Below are 19,480 nucleotides of genomic sequence, written 5' to 3' on the forward strand. Positions count from 1 at the left end.
TGTTAAAAAAATGGAAAATACGGCAAAGACAAGTAATACAGTTGTATGTATGCAACGACCTTCGCTGCAAACCACTACACCAAGTCCTACGGAATGAATTATCTGTTCCTGTTCCATGAAACGTGCAATGAGGAACACCCACAGTGAAACAAATGCAGTGAAGCAAATGTAAATCGTTACACACGATTACTGATTGCTGTTAAAAATGGAAAACCTCACATAGACAATTAATGTATACAAATTCAGCAACTTTGGCTGCGAACCACTACACCAAGTCCTGCAGAATGGATTGATCTGTACTCTTCATTGAAACACAATGATAAACACACACAATAGAAACTGATAGGGTAGCGATCCCAACTTACGAAAGTAAGAGAGAGTGTTCACATTTTCTTAGTTTTTCTTCCAGCCACCCGGGTACTTCAAATTCTGCTGACTAGCACTTTTACCTGGACCATTTTTTTGAGAAAGATTTACAAGAAAACAGATATAATTAGGTATAAAAGGCGACAGTTAATCTTACGAACGTGTCTTTATCAAATAAGGACTTTCTTCTATAAAGCTACTGTATTATGGGGAATCAATATCGATATTTTGTTTAATTAAAAGATATAACCGTGAGCATACGGTAGAAGTGTACAAAACAGGTAATCACTTAGTAAGGAACAATGAAATGAAGGAAGGAACGTCAGGGTTTTTTTATGAATCTCTTTCTCAGGGGTTTTGTTCCATATAGCTTTGTTTTGTTTGTACTCAATGTGACATACGATTGGAATGTCATGTTATGACTGTTAGGTTATGTTAAGTGGAAAAGAATGCAAACTGGGTTTTAGAATAAGTCACTTTGTTAGTCAACTAAAACAGATCTTCAGCCATGAATATTATTTAAAACTACTTGCGAGAATGCTGGCATATTTATCCACATTGCCACCTCACGACATTTACTTGTTCTCGTTTGCCCTCGTTCTTTAGCGATTAAATTTTAGCAATTTGTCACTAAAACTAGGGCAATAAATGTAAATGCAGTCATAGTGGGCCTAAGATACCAGAGATTTAGAGGAGAGAAGCTAGCTAACATGATCATGAGAGATATTATATGAAGGTTAAACAATCGCTGTCACAGGGAGCTAGCTGGAAATGCGTTAAGACCTTGAGGTTGCTCTATCACATCTATTCTCATGTCAGTGTCCATTGTGTTATTTGTCATATCATATCATATGTGCGCTTTGCTATCACACCAAACATATGGTTACTTTCAACGTGGGAGGCAAAATAATTACCCCGAGTTTCAAAATCTTGCTGACAGTCTTGCCCACTTGTGGATGCTTCTTGCTACGACTAAGCTTGACCTAAATTTATTTATATGTACCAGTATAAGGTTTCAGAAACAAAGGATCGATGAAGCTTCTATCTTATTTCCAAATTCATATACCATAACACAAGAAAGATGTGGGGCTACAGACTCTTTGATGGTGGACAATAAACATTTTTGTAAAAGGCCTATGGAATGGCCCTCTATTTATTAATTCACTCATTTTTGCACGCTTTCTACGATTTGAATACGTCGCGCCAACCTTTGGGAAATACATTCTTATTAGTAATTTATCATATCAACATGTTTGTGAATCCTATTCACATTGAGCAGCATTTATCAATACCAAGTTTGTCAAATAATGAGTGGGGTTTTAATGGGGAGGAGGCGCTTACGTTTATAAAGATCATCAAAACTAATGTGGGCGTCTGATACATGTATCTGTACATATTTGTTTTATCCTTTAAAGGGTATTATAATAATAAATGCCCGACTGCAGTGAGATTGTAAAATAGCTAATAGAGGGAATGGTGCACTTAGGAAGTCCAAATTCAATCCAAAACATCCCCTCCCTTAAGCTAAAATGGAATAGCCTTTCGAAACAAAAAGAAAACTGCTATCTAATCGATTGCTATATCAGGCACTGCGTGTGCGCGCTACTTACAACGTATGTGTGAAAGAACTGGCAGTGAAAATATACAGGTGGTGTGGTAGTTATGTGGGGTAATTACTCAGCCTAACGTCTCCAAACATGTCTGGAAACAATGTGCGTAACTGGCAAAAAGCCGTGGTCTTCTTTATAAGCTATTTTGCTTGTACGGGTGCAAATACAGGTAAGATATGTCTACTTTTAAGTATCTCTTTTATTGTGTTTCACATATTTGGCATTGCATTAGTTTAAGCCATACGTCTGTGAAAGCGGCGAATAGAGATAATACATTTGAACAAAATACAAAACGAAAAAGGATAAATCTGACATTTTTATTGCTAAAACTGCAAAAAGTCCATTAGGGTGAAGTCGCCTATCCAGCTAAATTCGTCTTTAATTACGATCCCTTATACTGTATACAGTCTTGGCTTTTGTCGGGAATGTGGTCTTATCTCGAACATGTCTTCAATACGGGGAAAGGGCAGTATTTCGCTTGCTTGCCAGGGTACTCGAGCATTATTTCCCGTATTCATTCTCTGTTTTATTTATTTTTTTTTTCAAAGAATGGCACGCCATGGTGTATTATCAAATACATAACATATCCCACAGTGGACCCCAGTGCAGAGCTACTGGCGTTTTAGGGAGCTCGGAGGGGTATCTTCGCCGGAATGTTTTGAAATGAATGGCAAACTTTGGAATAGTTTGAATTGTATGAAATATGCTTTTATGAGCCTCAGATTGTTGCCTCTTAAAACTGCCACTGTACCTGCATGGTCTCAACGAGGCTTACGCAACTGACAGGCATATAGAAGGGATAAAGAAAAGAGATAGTGGTGAATTAATAACAGCGTTTCTCATCATATTGGACTTGTATAGATACTGTAGGCCTATATCATAGGTCTATGGTGTATTTTGACACAATTTCGATCTAAAATTTCTTTAATCTTGAAACCAAAAAATGTCAGCAGAAAAACTAATTAAACCCATTCTAGCATCGCACGGCTCACTGAATCACACAAACTCACATTTTTTGTCGTCCTTTGGGGATATGACAATCTGGTTAGGGTAAAAATAAGACCTTAGTTGTGTCGGGAAGGATTAAATTGTCCTGTCGTTTGGGATTTTAACATAAAATACACAATCAAACTTGATTTTTAAGTGATGTATTAGAATGGTGCTTCGGCACACTTTCTCATCAATAACACTAGTACTGCGTGTCAGATTGCTTTAAATGCAACAATTGCATCAAACGGTTAGTTATGATGAAGGGCATTTAAAGCTTTAAGCTTCATCAAAACCGCAGTATGTTAAGATGGATAGCTATATATTAGGAGGACATTTGGTGCTCTAGTAAATACATGTTTGTCAGCCTGGCGTTGCTCTTTTTAACCCGTTTGTTCTAACATTTCACTAACAGTAAGTATATCTCTGTAATGCAACTACTGAACTTATCTTGGCTTGAACAGCCAAGAAACTAGCGCAGTTGTTGTGTTGACCAAAATCTATATATTTAAAGTAAGTCCCAGCAGAGAAGCCTTAACTCATATTGAAAATACCGGTACAGTTTTTTATTTGGCCACCACGATTAAGAAAAAAAAAAAGCTCAAAGCCCATTGTATGAGTAACTACTGTACACAGCTGGAATCATATTAGATTGGCTTGACTATTGAATCGATATGGTCATTAGTGTGTCACAAATTAAAGACCATACCACGTGCTTCTTATTTAATGCGGGAAATGGAGAAAAGTCAAATAAGTCGAATTATTTCGCATAAATATATTTCCAGTAATAAGAAACACAAATGAAACTGAATCTTAAGAAAGATGAACATTATCATTTATAAAGATTGTATAAGAACCATACATTCTCCTAAAGTGAAAAAAAATATAAATCGTCTTCAGTCTACCTCGGGAATTTTAATTACGAATTGACAAATATGTGGCACCTTAGCTCGTTCCACCCATTCAGCACAGCAAATAAACGAATTTCTCATTATTGTAATGAAAATTTATAAATTAAACTCATTTGATTCTTCTAAAATAAGACTAGGTTACGTTCCCTAATTCCTTGATGAAATAAACCAAAAAAGCTGTATGTCTTCCCATGATACACATCATAAGTTCTCTTTCCCACACATCGCTGTGTGACACAAGTGTTACGTGACACGGACAACACACATAACCCTTAACGGGAAAAGAAGAATATTCAATTACATAAATTGATATATTTAAAATAAATTATAATTGGTGAAAACCAAACTATGAAGACGGATCCAGGGAGGAGAGTAGGCTTATTAGACACGTGTGATTAAAAATGTCCCTTGGACTCTTTTCCCAACTTTTCTTTGGTGAAACCATGTATCCTCACAATGATTCATTGCTTAATGGAAATATCCTAAGAGAAAACAAGAAGGTTCCGACTTGTTGTACAAAAACAAAAAAACAAAAAAAAAAAAAAAAAAAAAAATGTTAATTATAAGATCATTTAGTAAAACAGACCAGTCGCCAGCCCGGCTGTATAAATTGTAAACCTGGTGCACGCATGGATCAATTTTTTGCCATGCACGCCTCCTAATGGGAGTTCAGTCACAGAGTGGCACTCCGATGTCTATTCTCAGAAAAATAACTGTTTAAGCCATCTATTGACACAGAAACCAGATTATTGATCTCTAATTTCCTCTGCTCCCTCTTCAAAGAACCTGTCAATTGTTCTTCGGAATAGAATCCCAGGCTTTCTTAATCCGTGTAAATAAACTCGTATTTGATTTTTGAAAATAATATATTGAAGCGGTATATATTTTTATCAATATAGCCGATAGCAAATCAAGAGGTGCTGTGTCCATATTTTGTTGAAAAATGAATTGTGAAAATATGAATTTCTTTTCAAGAACCTGGGATGTTTGTGGTTATCAATTTCATCGTTTGCCACAAAAAAGTCGATGACATGATTACCTTTGATGCCTTTTGAACTTACATTATCTGTAAGACTTACCATGCAAGACAAAGTATCACCAAGCAAACGCGTTTTCATTCAAATCTCATGCCAAGCAAAATATAAGTAAATGTTTTGCGATTCTTTCCCCCTGACTACCTTATTTTCAATAAAATGAAAAATCGAATGAAACTGTCAAAATCTAAAATGACCATGTAATTTTTTTTTTTTTTTTTTTTTTTTTTTTTTTTTTGGTTTCCAAGACACGTATTCATGAAGACATTAATTATATTCATGTTCTGTTTGTGTATAGAGCGCAATATATCATTGACATGGCATGCGATGATTTTGAGTAAAAATTCAACCGTGTAATACCATTGGAAAAAGTTTAGTGTAAAAATTCAGATCATATGGCGTTTCACCGATCATATATTATTCATAAAGTTAGTTGTTTTGTCTTCAGATTCTAATGCCACATTGGCCTTAAAATACATCGAGAGCGTGTCCAAGAACAATTGCTCTACCGGAACCCAGGAATCTCTTCCGGTCGAATTCGACCAAAACGCATGGAAGGACTACGCCTTGGTGGCCGTCAGAACAGCAAATCTTCTGACAAAACTTATACATGCGGCAGAAGAAGGTAACATAACTGAATCAAACATCATACATAATGATCAGTTTCTTTTTTCACTTGTTCAAACCAACGTGGAAGCTAATGATTTGATTTTCGGTTCTGCAATTGCTTGGGAACCTGATACTTATCCGGGATACCATACCTTCTGCCCGTACGCATTTCGGAAAAATGGGGCAGTGGAAGCGTTTGATCTTTCGTTGAATTATAACTACCTGCTACCTTCAACAGAGTGGTACATCAACATCAAGAGCGTAGATTGGTCTAATATGACCGTTGTTACTCACACATCGAGTTTGCGGTAAGTACTCTTCTGTAGTCTTTCGGTTTCAGTTTAATGTAAATTGTTATGAGGAAGGAAAAGCAGTTAAAAATGTGATCAAATCAAATATACCTAGATCAGATGAGATATTATCAGCGGATGATGTTTCCAACAGTATTTATTACAAAACGACACATTAATATAATACATTTTAAAAGCCTGGCTTGGACAATATCATCGATCATTATCATTAATAACCGCTCTAGTACTGGGGTTTTTGCATTTTGTAGCTTCTTAGCCTTGTGCCCCATTATTTATTTTTTAAAGATATTTCCACTTCATTTTACACCCCTATCCTTCCTTTGTCTAATGGAGTAGCCTAGCTGTCAAAGGGATTTAAAGTCACCCTTTACACTAGATGTCTTCTTGGAAATTGGCATGAGCAGTTTCGGATAAAATGTCAAGAGAGAAATAACGTTAATCAGTAGGACAATATACAATTTCCCGCTCGAATGCACAGTTTTGCTTGACGTTTAATATCCTAAAAGCATTAGTCAACCAAACGATATAAGTTGTGTGCTGAGATCTGATATATGAACATACCTGCATGTAAAAGCATTATAATTAACATGATTCATCTTTCCATCCATCCATACTTTAATCTCTCCGTCCATTTCCCTTTCATTCATTCCCTATCCGTCTTTCATCTTGATCTGCCCTTTTCTCTTTTTAAATATCTATCCAGTGGCTCAACTACCTGTCAGATTATACATAAAATATTGTTTTACAATATGCTTTCTGTTAATAATTAAAGAAATAACCATAGCCACGCCGCCAATAAATCAGTCGACCATCCTCTGACCGAGTTGTCCAATGGGCACTGGACCATGCCGTACTTTGATTGTGGCGGAGGGGACATTTGGATGGTGACATTTTCTGCACCTTTCTTCCATAAGAACGCATCAAACGGGCTAACATTCTTGTAGGTATCACTTAAACCATTAGAAGCTTACTACTTCCTAAACTTCTTTGCCTCCTTATCTCTACGAAATGACTATTGCTGTTAACAAATACTGGAACTTTCAAAGGGAAGATAAACAGAAATATATAGATTAAATAAAATCAGTACAATATCATATTATCCCCGACACGAAAAAAGAAGAAGGGATCGAAAAGTCAATCAGGCATTTTACGCCCCTGAATCTTTTAATAAAGTGAATGCATGAAACGGGCCCCTAAGGGCCCAAGAGCACCTCTTTTCTCTTTTAGAAACATGGGGTTGGGGTTAACAATTTTGTTAAAGGAAAAGTGATAGTGAGAGGCAGTTTAATATAAAGCAAATACAGCAATGTATATCTCTATTTCTTTTTATTTGCTGTAGGGGTGTTACCACCATAGACATAGAGCTGACTTACATAGATATAAACCAATGTGACAACGAGGAAGAGAAGAGCCATTCTTCGTGGTTTCGTAATACCCATCGTTGCCACAAAACCACAGTGGTAGGTATCAAATTTGACTTGACTGCCATAATTGCGAAACTATATGCTCAATGAAGGAAATTACACAGTTTGTGGTTAAGCCGTCAGTTGAAATTATGTTTATCTTAAAACGGTATCGAGGCAAATTTTCAGAACCATTAGCAGAATCTTCCGACACGTTTGACAAGTTTGAGAGAGCGTGTGTTATTGTTTGCTTGTGTGATTGATTCCTCGGTGTTTAACTGTGCACTGCAGTGTATAGTTTAAAGATACGTTGACAGCGGAGGATGTATTGTATTACCTTTAATGGTCATTTTGCTGTAATTAGTTAAACAGTGCCGCAATGACACGAAGGTGACAATTATTGTCGGCTTGAAGCATGGCAAAGGCACAAGCGAGCGCGCGCACGCACACACACACACACACACACACACACCTTATTAATTAATTATATCGATTCCCGGATGTGACTGTCAAGTGTCATGCATCACACTTACTAATGAAAAATCATGTTGGCAAATTAATGAACTAGGTTTATGTACTTCCAAGTACATGCTTATCATGAAATATATTACTCTCCTGTATTAGCTATCAAACTGTGAGTTAATGTCTTGATTATGAAACACATTACTCTCCCGTCATGACTATACCAGTGTACGTTATATGAGGCGAGCTGATAGAAAAAGTAAACATTATGGTAAGTGGCCATGTCTCCTCGTCCAATTACTTCTTGAGTCGCCGTTTGTATCTTTTTTTGTCCCATTTAATGAGTTAACATAACCATAACGAGGGTGAGACAGTTCACAATAATAAGTATAACACTGAACTTTAAACTGATTGTATTCAACGTACTTATTTATTGAAGAAAGATGACACGACTCGGATTCAGTTTGGATCCGCGTCCAGAAAAAGTGATCTAAACAACTAAAGGAATGACATTCACGTCATGTGTTGATGAGAACAATAGTGTAGATATTGAACTTTTTCATTGTCTAAGACCCCATTCCCATAGATTTTAGATCGATCTATCCCTGTGGGGAGTCTCACTAGATTTCTGTCAGCTTAGCCGGCTTAAGCGTCTGTCCCGCCTACTAAAAGCTGTAAAGGGGTAATTAACTATGGCGCGCGCTCGGCTGACTGCAATTTAGCGTGAACCCCTAGGGAGTTAGGTCGATCTAAATCTTAATCTCTGGATCGATCTAAATCTCTGGGAATGCACCCTAAGAGTCATTTTCCAACTATATTATTTGAAACAAGTGTCACGAAATTATATATAAAAACATTCGTGACACCTGCAGTTATAATCTCGTTTATGTGCCATTTTAACTAGATGCAATTAAATGATACTGATAACGTGACGTTTTATAACTTTTCATAATCAGATGATTTAATCGTGCATATTCCATTACGCCTCCTCTTGACGGAAGTCTTCACTTCCGGGGTGCTATTCATTTTAAACGCGGTTTCTCCTCCTTGAGATATATAAAACACGATTAACAGCGTATGCATGGCACCTGTACACCTTTGAAAATCTGCTGCATTACACCATCTAATAATTTTCTTCAAGTCACTATATTACCTTCGTTAGCTCTATGTCTTATCATCACACCTGGGTACCAGGATTCATGTCTGTCAGTGAAAGCTTCAACTCTTTCTTTTTCCGGCAGTCTCCAATCATTGATTAAAGGATTTCTGACAGTGTTTCAACTATTCTTAATAGGTTTCCTTGCAGTTTTTGAACTATTGGCTATAGGCATATATACAACATGTCAAAAAGGGTTGTTCCACCGCTAATTCCTTGTGCTTTTATTTACAACTGATCACCTCGTGCACTATTTTGGATTTTCTTAAACATTAATCATGTTGGATATGTTATCTGGAATAAAAAAGCATTGTTTAAGACAATTTACACTTGTGAGGCGATCATTTGTAAGTAAAAGTACATGGAATTAGGGGTGGGACAACCTTTTTGGCCAATGTTGTATTTATCGGTGTTAATGATCATGGGTTACCTAATGGATGTCGCTGGTCAAAAAGCCATGCATCATCTGAGGCGTTTAAGCAGTTCTGCCGTATTCAGACCCATAACTGAAAATGTATCCACCGACTGTTTCACGTTCGAAATGTACCTACATTAAGTAGATCTAATAAGCTTTAAAGTACCGGAATAGTGCCATCGGTCAGCTATCATGGAGATCGAATAAAGGGGTTTTTTTTTTTTTTTTGCAAAACATGTACATACTGAAGCATGTCAGATATTCTTCTTTTGGTCTCAACAAATGCTTTGCTTCCCGTTTGGGAAAGGTGGATGATATGGAGTTGCGGGTGTGGTGGCAATTTTACTATAGGAAATGTCCCCGTGTCACTCAAGCACTTTCAAATCTGCCACTGTCAATTTATTTACTGTTGTATTCCATAATGTCTGCTGCAGAATATGTAAAATGTAGAATCGAGTTTATTTCTCCTAAACTCTCTTGTTTTGAGACCTGCTTTAAATAACGGAAAGAACGCACCATTTACACCAGTCTAAAAAGCCACAGTTATAGTGGAGTATAATATTTGCGTCGAAATGTTTATTTCTTTATAAGGTATGAAATATTTATTAAAAAAGCACCTTTCCCGTGGGTCGATTTTTCATAAAAATGGTCTTTTAAATGCATAGATGTTTAAAATTTGACGTTCTTTTCCCTACCTTACACAATATAATTATTACGAATTAACCCATGTCAATTATCAATTACGTTTCCATTATTATAGTTTGATCTAAAAATTTATCTTTTAAACAAACTCTAGTCAATTCTAAAAAGATATTTGACTTGTTTTAAATGCTGTATTTTGTTCCAGTGCGTTGCAATTACCGGTATGGGGCTTAGAAGAGGGGCGTATGAATGCTTGTGCAAGAAAGGCTTTTATTTTCCCGTCGTTGATGCCCCGAAAAAGTCCTTCAGCGGAGTTGAGCTTGAAAACTACTTTCAAAATCAAGCCCCGGAAGAATACCCTGACGAATACAAATGCCTTTCGTGTCCCGAGGGGTGCGACACGTGCACAGATGCCACGCCTTGTATGTACGCTTTAAACATGGCCGCAAGAACGTGTATACTTATCATTGGTTGCCTCATGTTAGCTGGCATTATAACTTTGGCTGTTATCATTTGGCGGTACAGAAACGAAAAGGTAAATTGATACAGCAAAGATGGAGTTACTGTAGCGCAAAGAACTAACGATGTAATATGCAGCGATAAACATTTTATTAGACAAAATTATACAACACAGGCAACGCAATTTGTAACCATACATTACAAAACACATCCAATCACTTTCTCAATTTCTAGTGCTTATAAATGTGTACAGACTACTGAAAACAGGTAGGCGGCGAATTATGGTGGCATTTATTTGGGTATTATGTAAAACTAGTCACCTTGCTAAAGGACTGACATCAAAGTGTTATTACAGGCTTAAGCCTAGCTTATATTTGCCACGGGTGTCGAACGATGAAAGCGTATACAATTTTCCATATGATATTTTGGCATCGTAAGTAGCTACGGGCTACGGCGGGTAGGGGAGACCGGGGCTAGTTGGACCCCGGGGTAAGTTGCCCCCCCGTCAATTTATGAAAAAGTAACTACGAGGTAAAAAAAATTGGCCACATACTCTTGCAAAGTGACCGTAGCCTACAATGCTAAGGAAGTGTCGGACGTTAAAAAGTTTTACTTAAGCGGTGAGTCGAAATAAACGATTTTTGCACCTAAAAGTAATTTTGTTTAAGAGATTTAAAAATCTATTTTCATAGGCTTTTGATCGAATATAAGATATGTATAGGGCATCAAACTGAAGCTCATCGTTTCAAGTTTCACAGAGATGTATCATCGTTGCTCATTCTATCATCATAAATGGCTACCATCCTTTAAAACAGATAATGTGCACCCGGGGCTAGTTGGCCCCCTTAACTCGGGGCAAGTTGGACCCTCATATTACCCACAAACCTTTGCGCGCAACGCTGTTTGAAATAAACAAGTTGGTGAAATTGACAAAGCTTGCCGGTGTCTATTACCGTCTGATTGATTTTTTTAAATTTTCTCTCTGGTGTCTTTTTGAAAATTTATATTAGAAATATTCTGTTGATTGTAAGTATTAAAAAGCAAATCCATTGGACTTTCCGTAGAAAAACATTTATTTTGCCTTAATTCATTGTAAGGGGATTCCCTTTGTATTTATAGTGTTATATGTGGCCCCAAGGGGATTTTCCACCCCTCCCTAGCTAGAGACCATTGTTGAAACAAACTCAGTGGTTTAAAACTGAATTTGTTACTTTCTTTTAAAAAGAAAATTTATTATTCGTTTTCATTCATTAAAAACCTTCTTTATACCATTATTTATTTATTCTTAATTAAAACAAAACACATTTTATTGATAGATATTTTGGTTCTTGCAACACATACCCCCCCCCCCCCCCCCCAACAACGTGACATACGGAAACCTCAATAAATCTGCCTCACTTGAACTGTTTATTCATCAAAGACTCTCAAAAATCAATTAAATAAATTAAAATTTTATAAAAATGTATTTCAAGGCGTTTACATGGGATATATATACTTCATTTTCGTATAGGGGGGCCAACTTGCCCCAACCCTGGGCAAGTTGGCCCCCCTGACGTCAACTGCGTTTTTTGTCAAATTGTGAGCCACCTGGCATTATATTTGAAAAATAATGACGTTGCATACGTAGCTTAGTTCATGGGGCTTACTTTGAAACCGGTTTTGTTACTCTAACCCACTCCTAGTTGGCTCTACAAGGCAAAAAGTGTCTAACTGGGCCAACTAGCCCCGGTCTCCCCTACGTTTACATTACGTGCGGGTGCCGTGACATGACCTTGAGGTCACGTAGGAAAAATCGGTTGTCGGATGCAAAATGATCGCACGGAGCTCTTTCGGCCTCTCGGATGTTGCCGGACATCTTCCGTGCAGCTTCCTTGAAGATCCGATAAGTTATCGGTACAGCCCCCCTCTAATTTAAGCATCATTGTGGCTAGAGTAAGAAAATGCAAAACTTAAAATTTATGCAAGTAAATTACTCTATATTTTAAACATCTTTATTATTGTTTGTTGTGCCTCCTACGATAATGCTACGGCCCACGGGCTTATGATTTTCAAAATTTGTCAAAAGTTTTAGCTTGACAAAATTGTAGGGGCTACAGAGGCCGTAAATCCCTACGATTTACGATTTTGCACAGCCACTGCCTGCTTCCGCACAGACGCCACACGAAAAGGAGTTTACGAGCAGAATACGAGCACCTTGCGGACATCGCGTGGCAAATATATTCAAGGCTTTATGATTTGTATTTTAGGAGCCTACCAAATTGCATTTAGAACAAACAAGAAATGAAATAAGATTCATCTGAGAATAAAATGAAAACGTGCAACCCAAAACGGGCTTATTGTTCACTTATTTGGACGCATGAATTTGTATTTCATATGTGACATACAATAATCTTCGCGTGTAATCAGCAGTAAAACTGATTTGTTAGAGTCCTGTTTCATATTTTTAAGTTTATTTTCGTGTTCTGGTTGTAAGATTAGCTTACCTTTTTACAGGTGATCAAGGCAGCAAGTCCAGTGTTTTTGCACATAATGTCTATTGGTTCGCTGCTCATGGTTTCAGAGGTTGGTATTCTCTCTTAGATGCCACTGGTAATCTAATGGCTGAATAGAGAAAACGTCATTGGTGAAAACTCAAAAGAACATGCGTTGTCATGTAGCTTTGAGATGCTACATGTACACTATCATTAAAAAACAAACAAACTGTGGATAGTTTTCATTTCATTTTCATTTCTTTAAATAAAGCATTACATTTAAATGAAGTATTTTTCAGTTGGATGTGATGTGATTTGGATGCATGTGATTTTCAAACGAGCATAATTCCATTGGTGTTTGCTGTTACGTAAAAGATGTCATTAATCTTGCATCATGTATTCGCCCAAATTAATTTTGAAAAAGGCTGTGTTTACACTGATAAATCAACCAAAGGTAATGTACATATTGCTTTTTTTTATCATTTCAGGTATTTGTGGAATACCCCAAGGCCACGAATATTTCATGTATCATAAGGCCATGGTTGCGATACCTGGGATTTGCGTTAACGTATGGAGCTTTACTTTTAAAAACCTACAGGTAATCACATGAACAACTTAAGGTCTAGCAATCACTGTACATGCACATGTTTATCTTGGTTAACAGTCTGTGATACTTGGGGAATATTTACAGTGTTTAATGACTTCCTAAAGCGGGTTGTAAGGTTCCCCGCTTCCAATATTATTAGAAGGGTGTGGCGGGTATATATATTTTTGTGTATATTAAATATAGATGGAAATAGTAAACGATGTGCCAATTAAGATAAATAGTTAAAGGCTGCATTCACAACAGCGGACTAACTAGTCCCAGGATCAAATGTGGCGACCCACTTAAATGCCTGCCGTTTACTCCTCTGATAGACACTGAATACATTTCCCTCTGGGATTACGCAACAAGCATTCAAGTATTTGATCCGCAGACTAGTTAGTCCGCTATTGTGAATGCGGCCTGACTCATTTCAAAGGTATTTATGCTTATTGTAGAATTACGTCTTTCGATTTTTGATTTTAGGATTGCAGCTATATTTGAAGTTTCCAAATTTAAGAAGATAAAACTTACCGATAAATTATTATTACCTCGACTTATCCCAATAGTAGCGGTCAGTCTTATTTACCTGACTGCTTGGACGGTGGCCGAACAGAATCGTCTTATTCCGCTGACCACCTCCTCTGGGCTAAAATTCAGTACATGTTTAGCGGGTTGGTGGCAGCATGGCGCAGAATCATGTGAGTATTTGAGTATCATGAATTTACATGAAGGCTCCAATATCGGGTGGCTCAAAGAAAAAAAAACTAATTGTTAAGTTCACTAACTTCTATAGGTTTGAAGATATTGCAATGAAATTAGAGGTATTTTAGAAAACGATGTGTCTAAAAAATTCTGAAAATTTCTTGAATCTATCTTTCTTGGTTTTGGCACACAGAAAAAATTGAAATCTTATGTCAAGAAATTCCATGCCGGCCTATGTGACTTCCGACAGGTGCCAGTGTCGTGCACTTTTGACACATTGACTTAAAATTTTATTTATTTTTGTGGTACTTACAATATCCCAAATTTCATTGCAAAAAAATTTTAGTTATTGAATTTTGAAAATAGAAACGTTTTTTTAGCTCCCTGATTTATATCTTATACTTGATTACTTAAATGATGGGAAATCTTATTCTTATTTTTTGGCTTTGAAATCTGCGAAAAACGACTCTCCTTTAAAAAAGTGGTGATAATCCTTATGCACCATGACAATCAATATAAAGCATATTTTCATTTAATAAAAGCATTTTGTCTTATTTAATTAAACAGCTAATGAAAATGCAAAACTATGGACCGTATATATATTCTCCACATAATCAATATTTGAAAACACGTCTTATTTCAGGTAAGCTTGGTTTTCTGCTCTGGGGAGTATACCTCTCATTCGTGGTGAGAAAGGCGCCAAGTTATTACAACGAGAGCAAACACATATCTTGGTCAATTTACAATACTGGGTTATTAGGCCTTTCGCTTTATATAATACAGTAAGTCGTTTTTCACCAATTTATACATTTCTGTGATAAATGACCAGTATTAGAGGCGACATATTTATTTGATACCCATACGTCAATGAACAATGAGACAGAAACGCATTGGATAAACATTATTAAGCAAAGTGTTAATTAATGTCCATTAACAAGTAGCCTGGAGATAACTGTAGAATATCATTTGATTACTGTAGCGAGAAGGACCTTACATATTGCATACAGAAATGATAATTGGGGGAATGAATGCATATTGTACCACTGGGATACACAATATGATAGAAGGAGGAATAAAGAAATGTTTCTGTCATGAAGTCCCTGACCTCATTTCTCTGTATATAGACCCATGGGCGAAACTTATGTTATTTACCATTAGCACGCGAAGTTGGGATAACTTTTATCCTTCAAATGGAAGTGGCTTTTTTGTGTAATATGTTCTCCATTATGTTTTCAGTCAGTTTATAGCAATGCAGGAGGGACCAGATGTACAGTACCTTATGTTGATTCTTTACCTGCAAGTCTCAGTCACCAGCATGATGTGCCTCATTTATGTTCCAAAGGTAATTTCCCGGGAGTGCATTATATTATGCATGGGAAGAGCCATGAATGGGTTGACGTCGTCAAACATAACACGCTTTGGTTTCTTTGTTTAAAAGCTGTAACACTAGTCTTAGCTCGTGATGTACATAACATGTTTTCCACCTGCTATTGGGATCTTCGAAAACGCCAGCACAAATCAAGTTACTTTCGTGTGAAAAAGCTTACAGGACATTACAGTAGATTTCTCTTATGACCTGTGTTGTTTCAAGGCAAAGGGATGAATTTTTCATATAAAAGTACAACTACTTTTGTCATTGAAAGAAATTAACTAACAGGAAGATTTCGTGTTAAAGCAGGTCCAACACACACACACACACACACACACACACACACATGATATCATAGTGTAATGTTTAAAGGTATATGGTGTTCACAAGTTCGTAGGTAGTAACGCAACCCACATAACGTAATCAAAGCATACATCTTAGTTAGGATTATGGCATTTTAGGTAGACGTTTTTTTCTGGTCTCTGATTTCCCGTGATAAATGGAAATCATAATCATGAAATCCAAGGTAATCAAAGTATAAAAGAACAATATTTCTCTCTTCTTTTGGCCCCTTGAATACAATACAGATAGAATTTATTTCGATAAAAATTTCAAAAAGCTTGTGCTACACAGAAGCAGGCGTTAGATAACACAGGGCCTAGCCAAGCATAGCACTGTCGTCATTACCGGCAATTCCTGCATTTGAAAAATGGCAGGAATTATCGCCTTTTACAATGGTATTATTAGGCTTCGTTCACATGCAATGTCTATTTTCTAAATTCTATTTTCTATTTGCGGTATGTCTTATGATCACGGTCTGTGGCCTGAATATCCCGCGGCGTAATTACTGGCAGCGCGAGCCAGTTACTACATGTATAAGTTACTATAGATACGTGATCATAAGATAGAGCAAATAGAAAATAGAAATTAGAAAATAGACATTGCATGTGAACGAAGCCTTAATTGTATTGCAACCTGAAGGGCGTTATACTGTTGTCATACTGATAAGTCTTGTATTGAGAATCAACAGAAAATTAATATCTAATAGAATTTTAAATAAAAGGACTGCGCGATTTGTCTTCTTTTATGATCCAGTGCACAGACGCGTCAAATCCAAAAGTTGCGTGTTGTTTTTATTACCCTGTAAAACTGATGCTGTCAAGTGCAACAGCAGGGCGTTTGAGGCAGTTTTTTCTCGTTTTATCCATTAAAAAATTCTGATATGTTCGTGCAAGATATTTTTTTTCATTTTTGCTCTAGTTGTAGCAAACAGCTTTGGAGCTGTCTCGGTTCACATTTCCTAAGGATGCACATTTATAAATATTTCCGTACGTAGGCTACTAAATGCTATTGTATATCTATTGATTTTCATACAGTAAGCCCTTCAACACTTCCTCGAAAATCTCATTGGAAAATTCACATGTATATAAAGAAAAATGCACACGTGTTACGTGTAGGCCTACGTGTGAAACGATTATCGTTAAGAATCTCATAAATTGTTGTCTATGGATGTTGAACTGCTAAAGTAATTGTTCTGACCTTTGTGTCTCAAGCGAACTGTCTTGTATTCGAACCATACTAAGCAATTAGTTAAAGCTTTCTTAAATTACAAATATGTCTATAGATAATTTAAACATACATGTATGGCATTTATTTTAAGTGATACTCATTTCTACCTTTCAGTTCCACGTCATTCTTTATCCTCAGAACGCCAGTAATTTAGCATTACAAGAAGGGCCGGGGAGAGGAGTTTCTCAAAGACAACGATCGTATCACAACCGCAGTCTTTTCAATAACAAAATCTACCCCAGTACATCAGAACCCGGCAACTTGACGGAAATTGATAACCGAACGATTTCTCGCAAGATGCAGGCAGACGCTTGCGTTCAGACATCCCAGGCGTCATCAACCGTTGTTTTCCAAAGTCACATTTGAATGGCCATTGGGTGACCCTAGCAATGACATTTGGACGTGCAACGTGATATGCATAAATGTGTATGTACAGGAGAATGGTTACCATTATAATCACTGCAGGGAATATCTTACTCTTCATTTTTAAATATGAAAGTAAATCATATTCATTTTTGTCTATGTTGGTGTTGGTTTGAGATATTCTCTGCCATTCAACAAAACAGAAAATCGAACTTTTTAGGCCAAGAAGAAAAATGTGTGTCACCATTTTATGTTTCGCCGAAAGCTTTGACGATTTTGATAAAGTAGGCCTACTTTTGTGACATAGACACTAGAGCATGAACTATGTACCGTTTCCATAACATTCTAAGCATAGATTCTCAATGGACAGGACATGTCGACCTGGGTAATTCCGATGGGCAGTTCTGTCAACAGAGGTCTTGCAAACCTCGCAAAGACTGTCAGACTCGGTCAAATGCTCTAAGTGGATTGGAAATGATAATAATCATATAGTTCACATGACAAGAGTAGATATACTTCATCTGTAAACAACTAGTACGTGTTCATGATTTAGAGCCGAAAGATAGTATTGGTGCTTTGCTGAAACTCGCCAAATATGTTTGGCACTGTCTGATCTTTATTTTGATTGATTGCTTATTATTATTATTATTTGTTATTTTTGGAGTGGGATCAGTCTGTATACGGTATGTGAAGCAATAACCGTTCTGTTACATACATGGATTCTTCCTTATGTGTTAGAGATTAATGTGGCGAAATAGTAGTTAGATTTGTTTAAGGAAAGCGTGACAAGATGATCGGAGATCACATCAAATTCATAACGAGTAACTCGAAGAGTTTGCATTTTGGCACGTACACCTGGGGGTACGCCTCGAGGGAGGCTTTGAATTTAAAAACAAGACAACTGACATTTATTAGGTCTGAGTCAAAATTTAGAACAATAATAAGGAAATACGCAGACTATGTCAAAAAGCACAAACGTATCGTAATGGTGTCGTGGCTATACACGTACAATATAACTGACACCTGAGTATGCACAAATGCACACGTAGGAGCGCACCTACACTCCATCAGTTTTGTAACAATATCATTCATTGATTTGTAGTTATGATTTCAATAAAAGATAAATATTTTTGAAAGGATACATTGTTTAGTATGCACTGTATATGTATGTAGATAGTCCGACAAACTGGTCACTTGATGGGTGGTTATAGAATATATATATATATATATGAGATGTAATTTAATGCAGTATAAGTATGGTCGTCATTAAGGTCCACTGACCTTGATCACATCAAAACGACGCTTACTCGGGCTCTGGATTAACCTGTTTTAATTCTTGCTTTATATATGTTCGCGATGAATGAGCGACTCAAAAGTGAAAAACGCTGTTTAGATGATATGGCAATTGCGAGAAAAAATTACCCATGCAGAAAAGCATCTTAGAGGAGTATAAATTTCGTCAGCTTGTGTTCTGGGACAGATCTTAAATTTTACAAGATAGTTTGATTGCCTTTCGCTCTTTCCTTTGAATATATATTATATTTGGTCTTATCTTGGGATCTATTCCCATAGATTTTAGATCGATCTATCCCCGCGGGGAGTCTCACTAGATTACTTTCAGATAATCCGACGTAAATGTCCGTCCCGCCTACTACAAGCCGTAAGGGGGTAATTAACTTTCGTGTCCGCCCGGCTGACAGCTATTTAGCGTGAACCCCCAGGGAGTTAGGTCGATCTAAAGTAGGTCGATCTAATCTATGGAAATGGGGTGTAGGATAGATCTTCGTTGTGTATAATAGTCTACAAAACCATTAGGATGGAATTCTTGCAACAAAACCAAGCAAATCAATAGATAAAAGCAAAAGAAAGAAAACGAATGTAATGTCTAATAAGATAACAACATTTGATAACTTTTTGTGCAACTATAAATTGATAAAGATAGTCGTAGTAATAATTATGGAGTCACTACCAATAGCAAATTAAGCGTATTGAGTATGTTATGAGCTGTTTCTTTTTTTCTGTTGTAATTTAGCTGTCAGGATGGGTTTCATCTAT

General features: G+C 36.8%; 1 protein-coding gene across 1 annotated transcript; it reads left to right on the forward strand.

Annotated features, from left to right (window-relative positions):
- The first annotated feature begins 1,344 nt into the window (after positions 1 to 1,344).
- Positions 1,345 to 18,558, forward strand: LOC106162679 (putative G protein-coupled receptor CG31760). Its single transcript, XM_087006575.1, has 11 exons — positions 1,345 to 2,145; positions 5,357 to 5,825; positions 6,601 to 6,768; positions 7,168 to 7,288; positions 10,112 to 10,441; positions 12,859 to 12,927; positions 13,325 to 13,434; positions 13,906 to 14,120; positions 14,768 to 14,906; positions 15,361 to 15,466; positions 17,177 to 18,558. The coding sequence occupies exons 1-11, from the start codon at positions 2,064 to 2,066 to the stop codon at positions 17,426 to 17,428; spliced, it is 2,061 nt and encodes a 686-aa protein (XP_086862701.1). The 5' UTR covers positions 1,345 to 2,063; the 3' UTR covers positions 17,429 to 18,558.
- The last annotated feature ends 922 nt before the right edge of the window (positions 18,559 to 19,480 follow it).

Source organism: Lingula anatina, chromosome 2 (assembly GCF_051362555.1).
Source record: "Lingula anatina isolate TDL-2025a chromosome 2, LinAna3.0, whole genome shotgun sequence".
Lineage (NCBI taxonomy): Eukaryota > Metazoa > Brachiopoda > Lingulata > Lingulida > Lingulidae > Lingula > Lingula anatina.

Excerpts from the sequence above, each read along its gene's own strand:
- LOC106162679 (XM_087006575.1), top strand. The coding sequence starts at position 2,064 with ATGTCTGGAAACAATGTGCGTAACTGGCAAAAAGCCGTGGTCTTCTTT. Across the intron at positions 7,289-10,111 it reads GTTGCCACAAAACCACAGTG|TGCGTTGCAATTACCGGTAT; the intron begins GTAGGTATCAAA and ends ATTTTGTTCCAG. Across the intron at positions 14,121-14,767 it reads GCAGCATGGCGCAGAATCAT|GTAAGCTTGGTTTTCTGCTC; the intron begins GTGAGTATTTGA and ends GTCTTATTTCAG.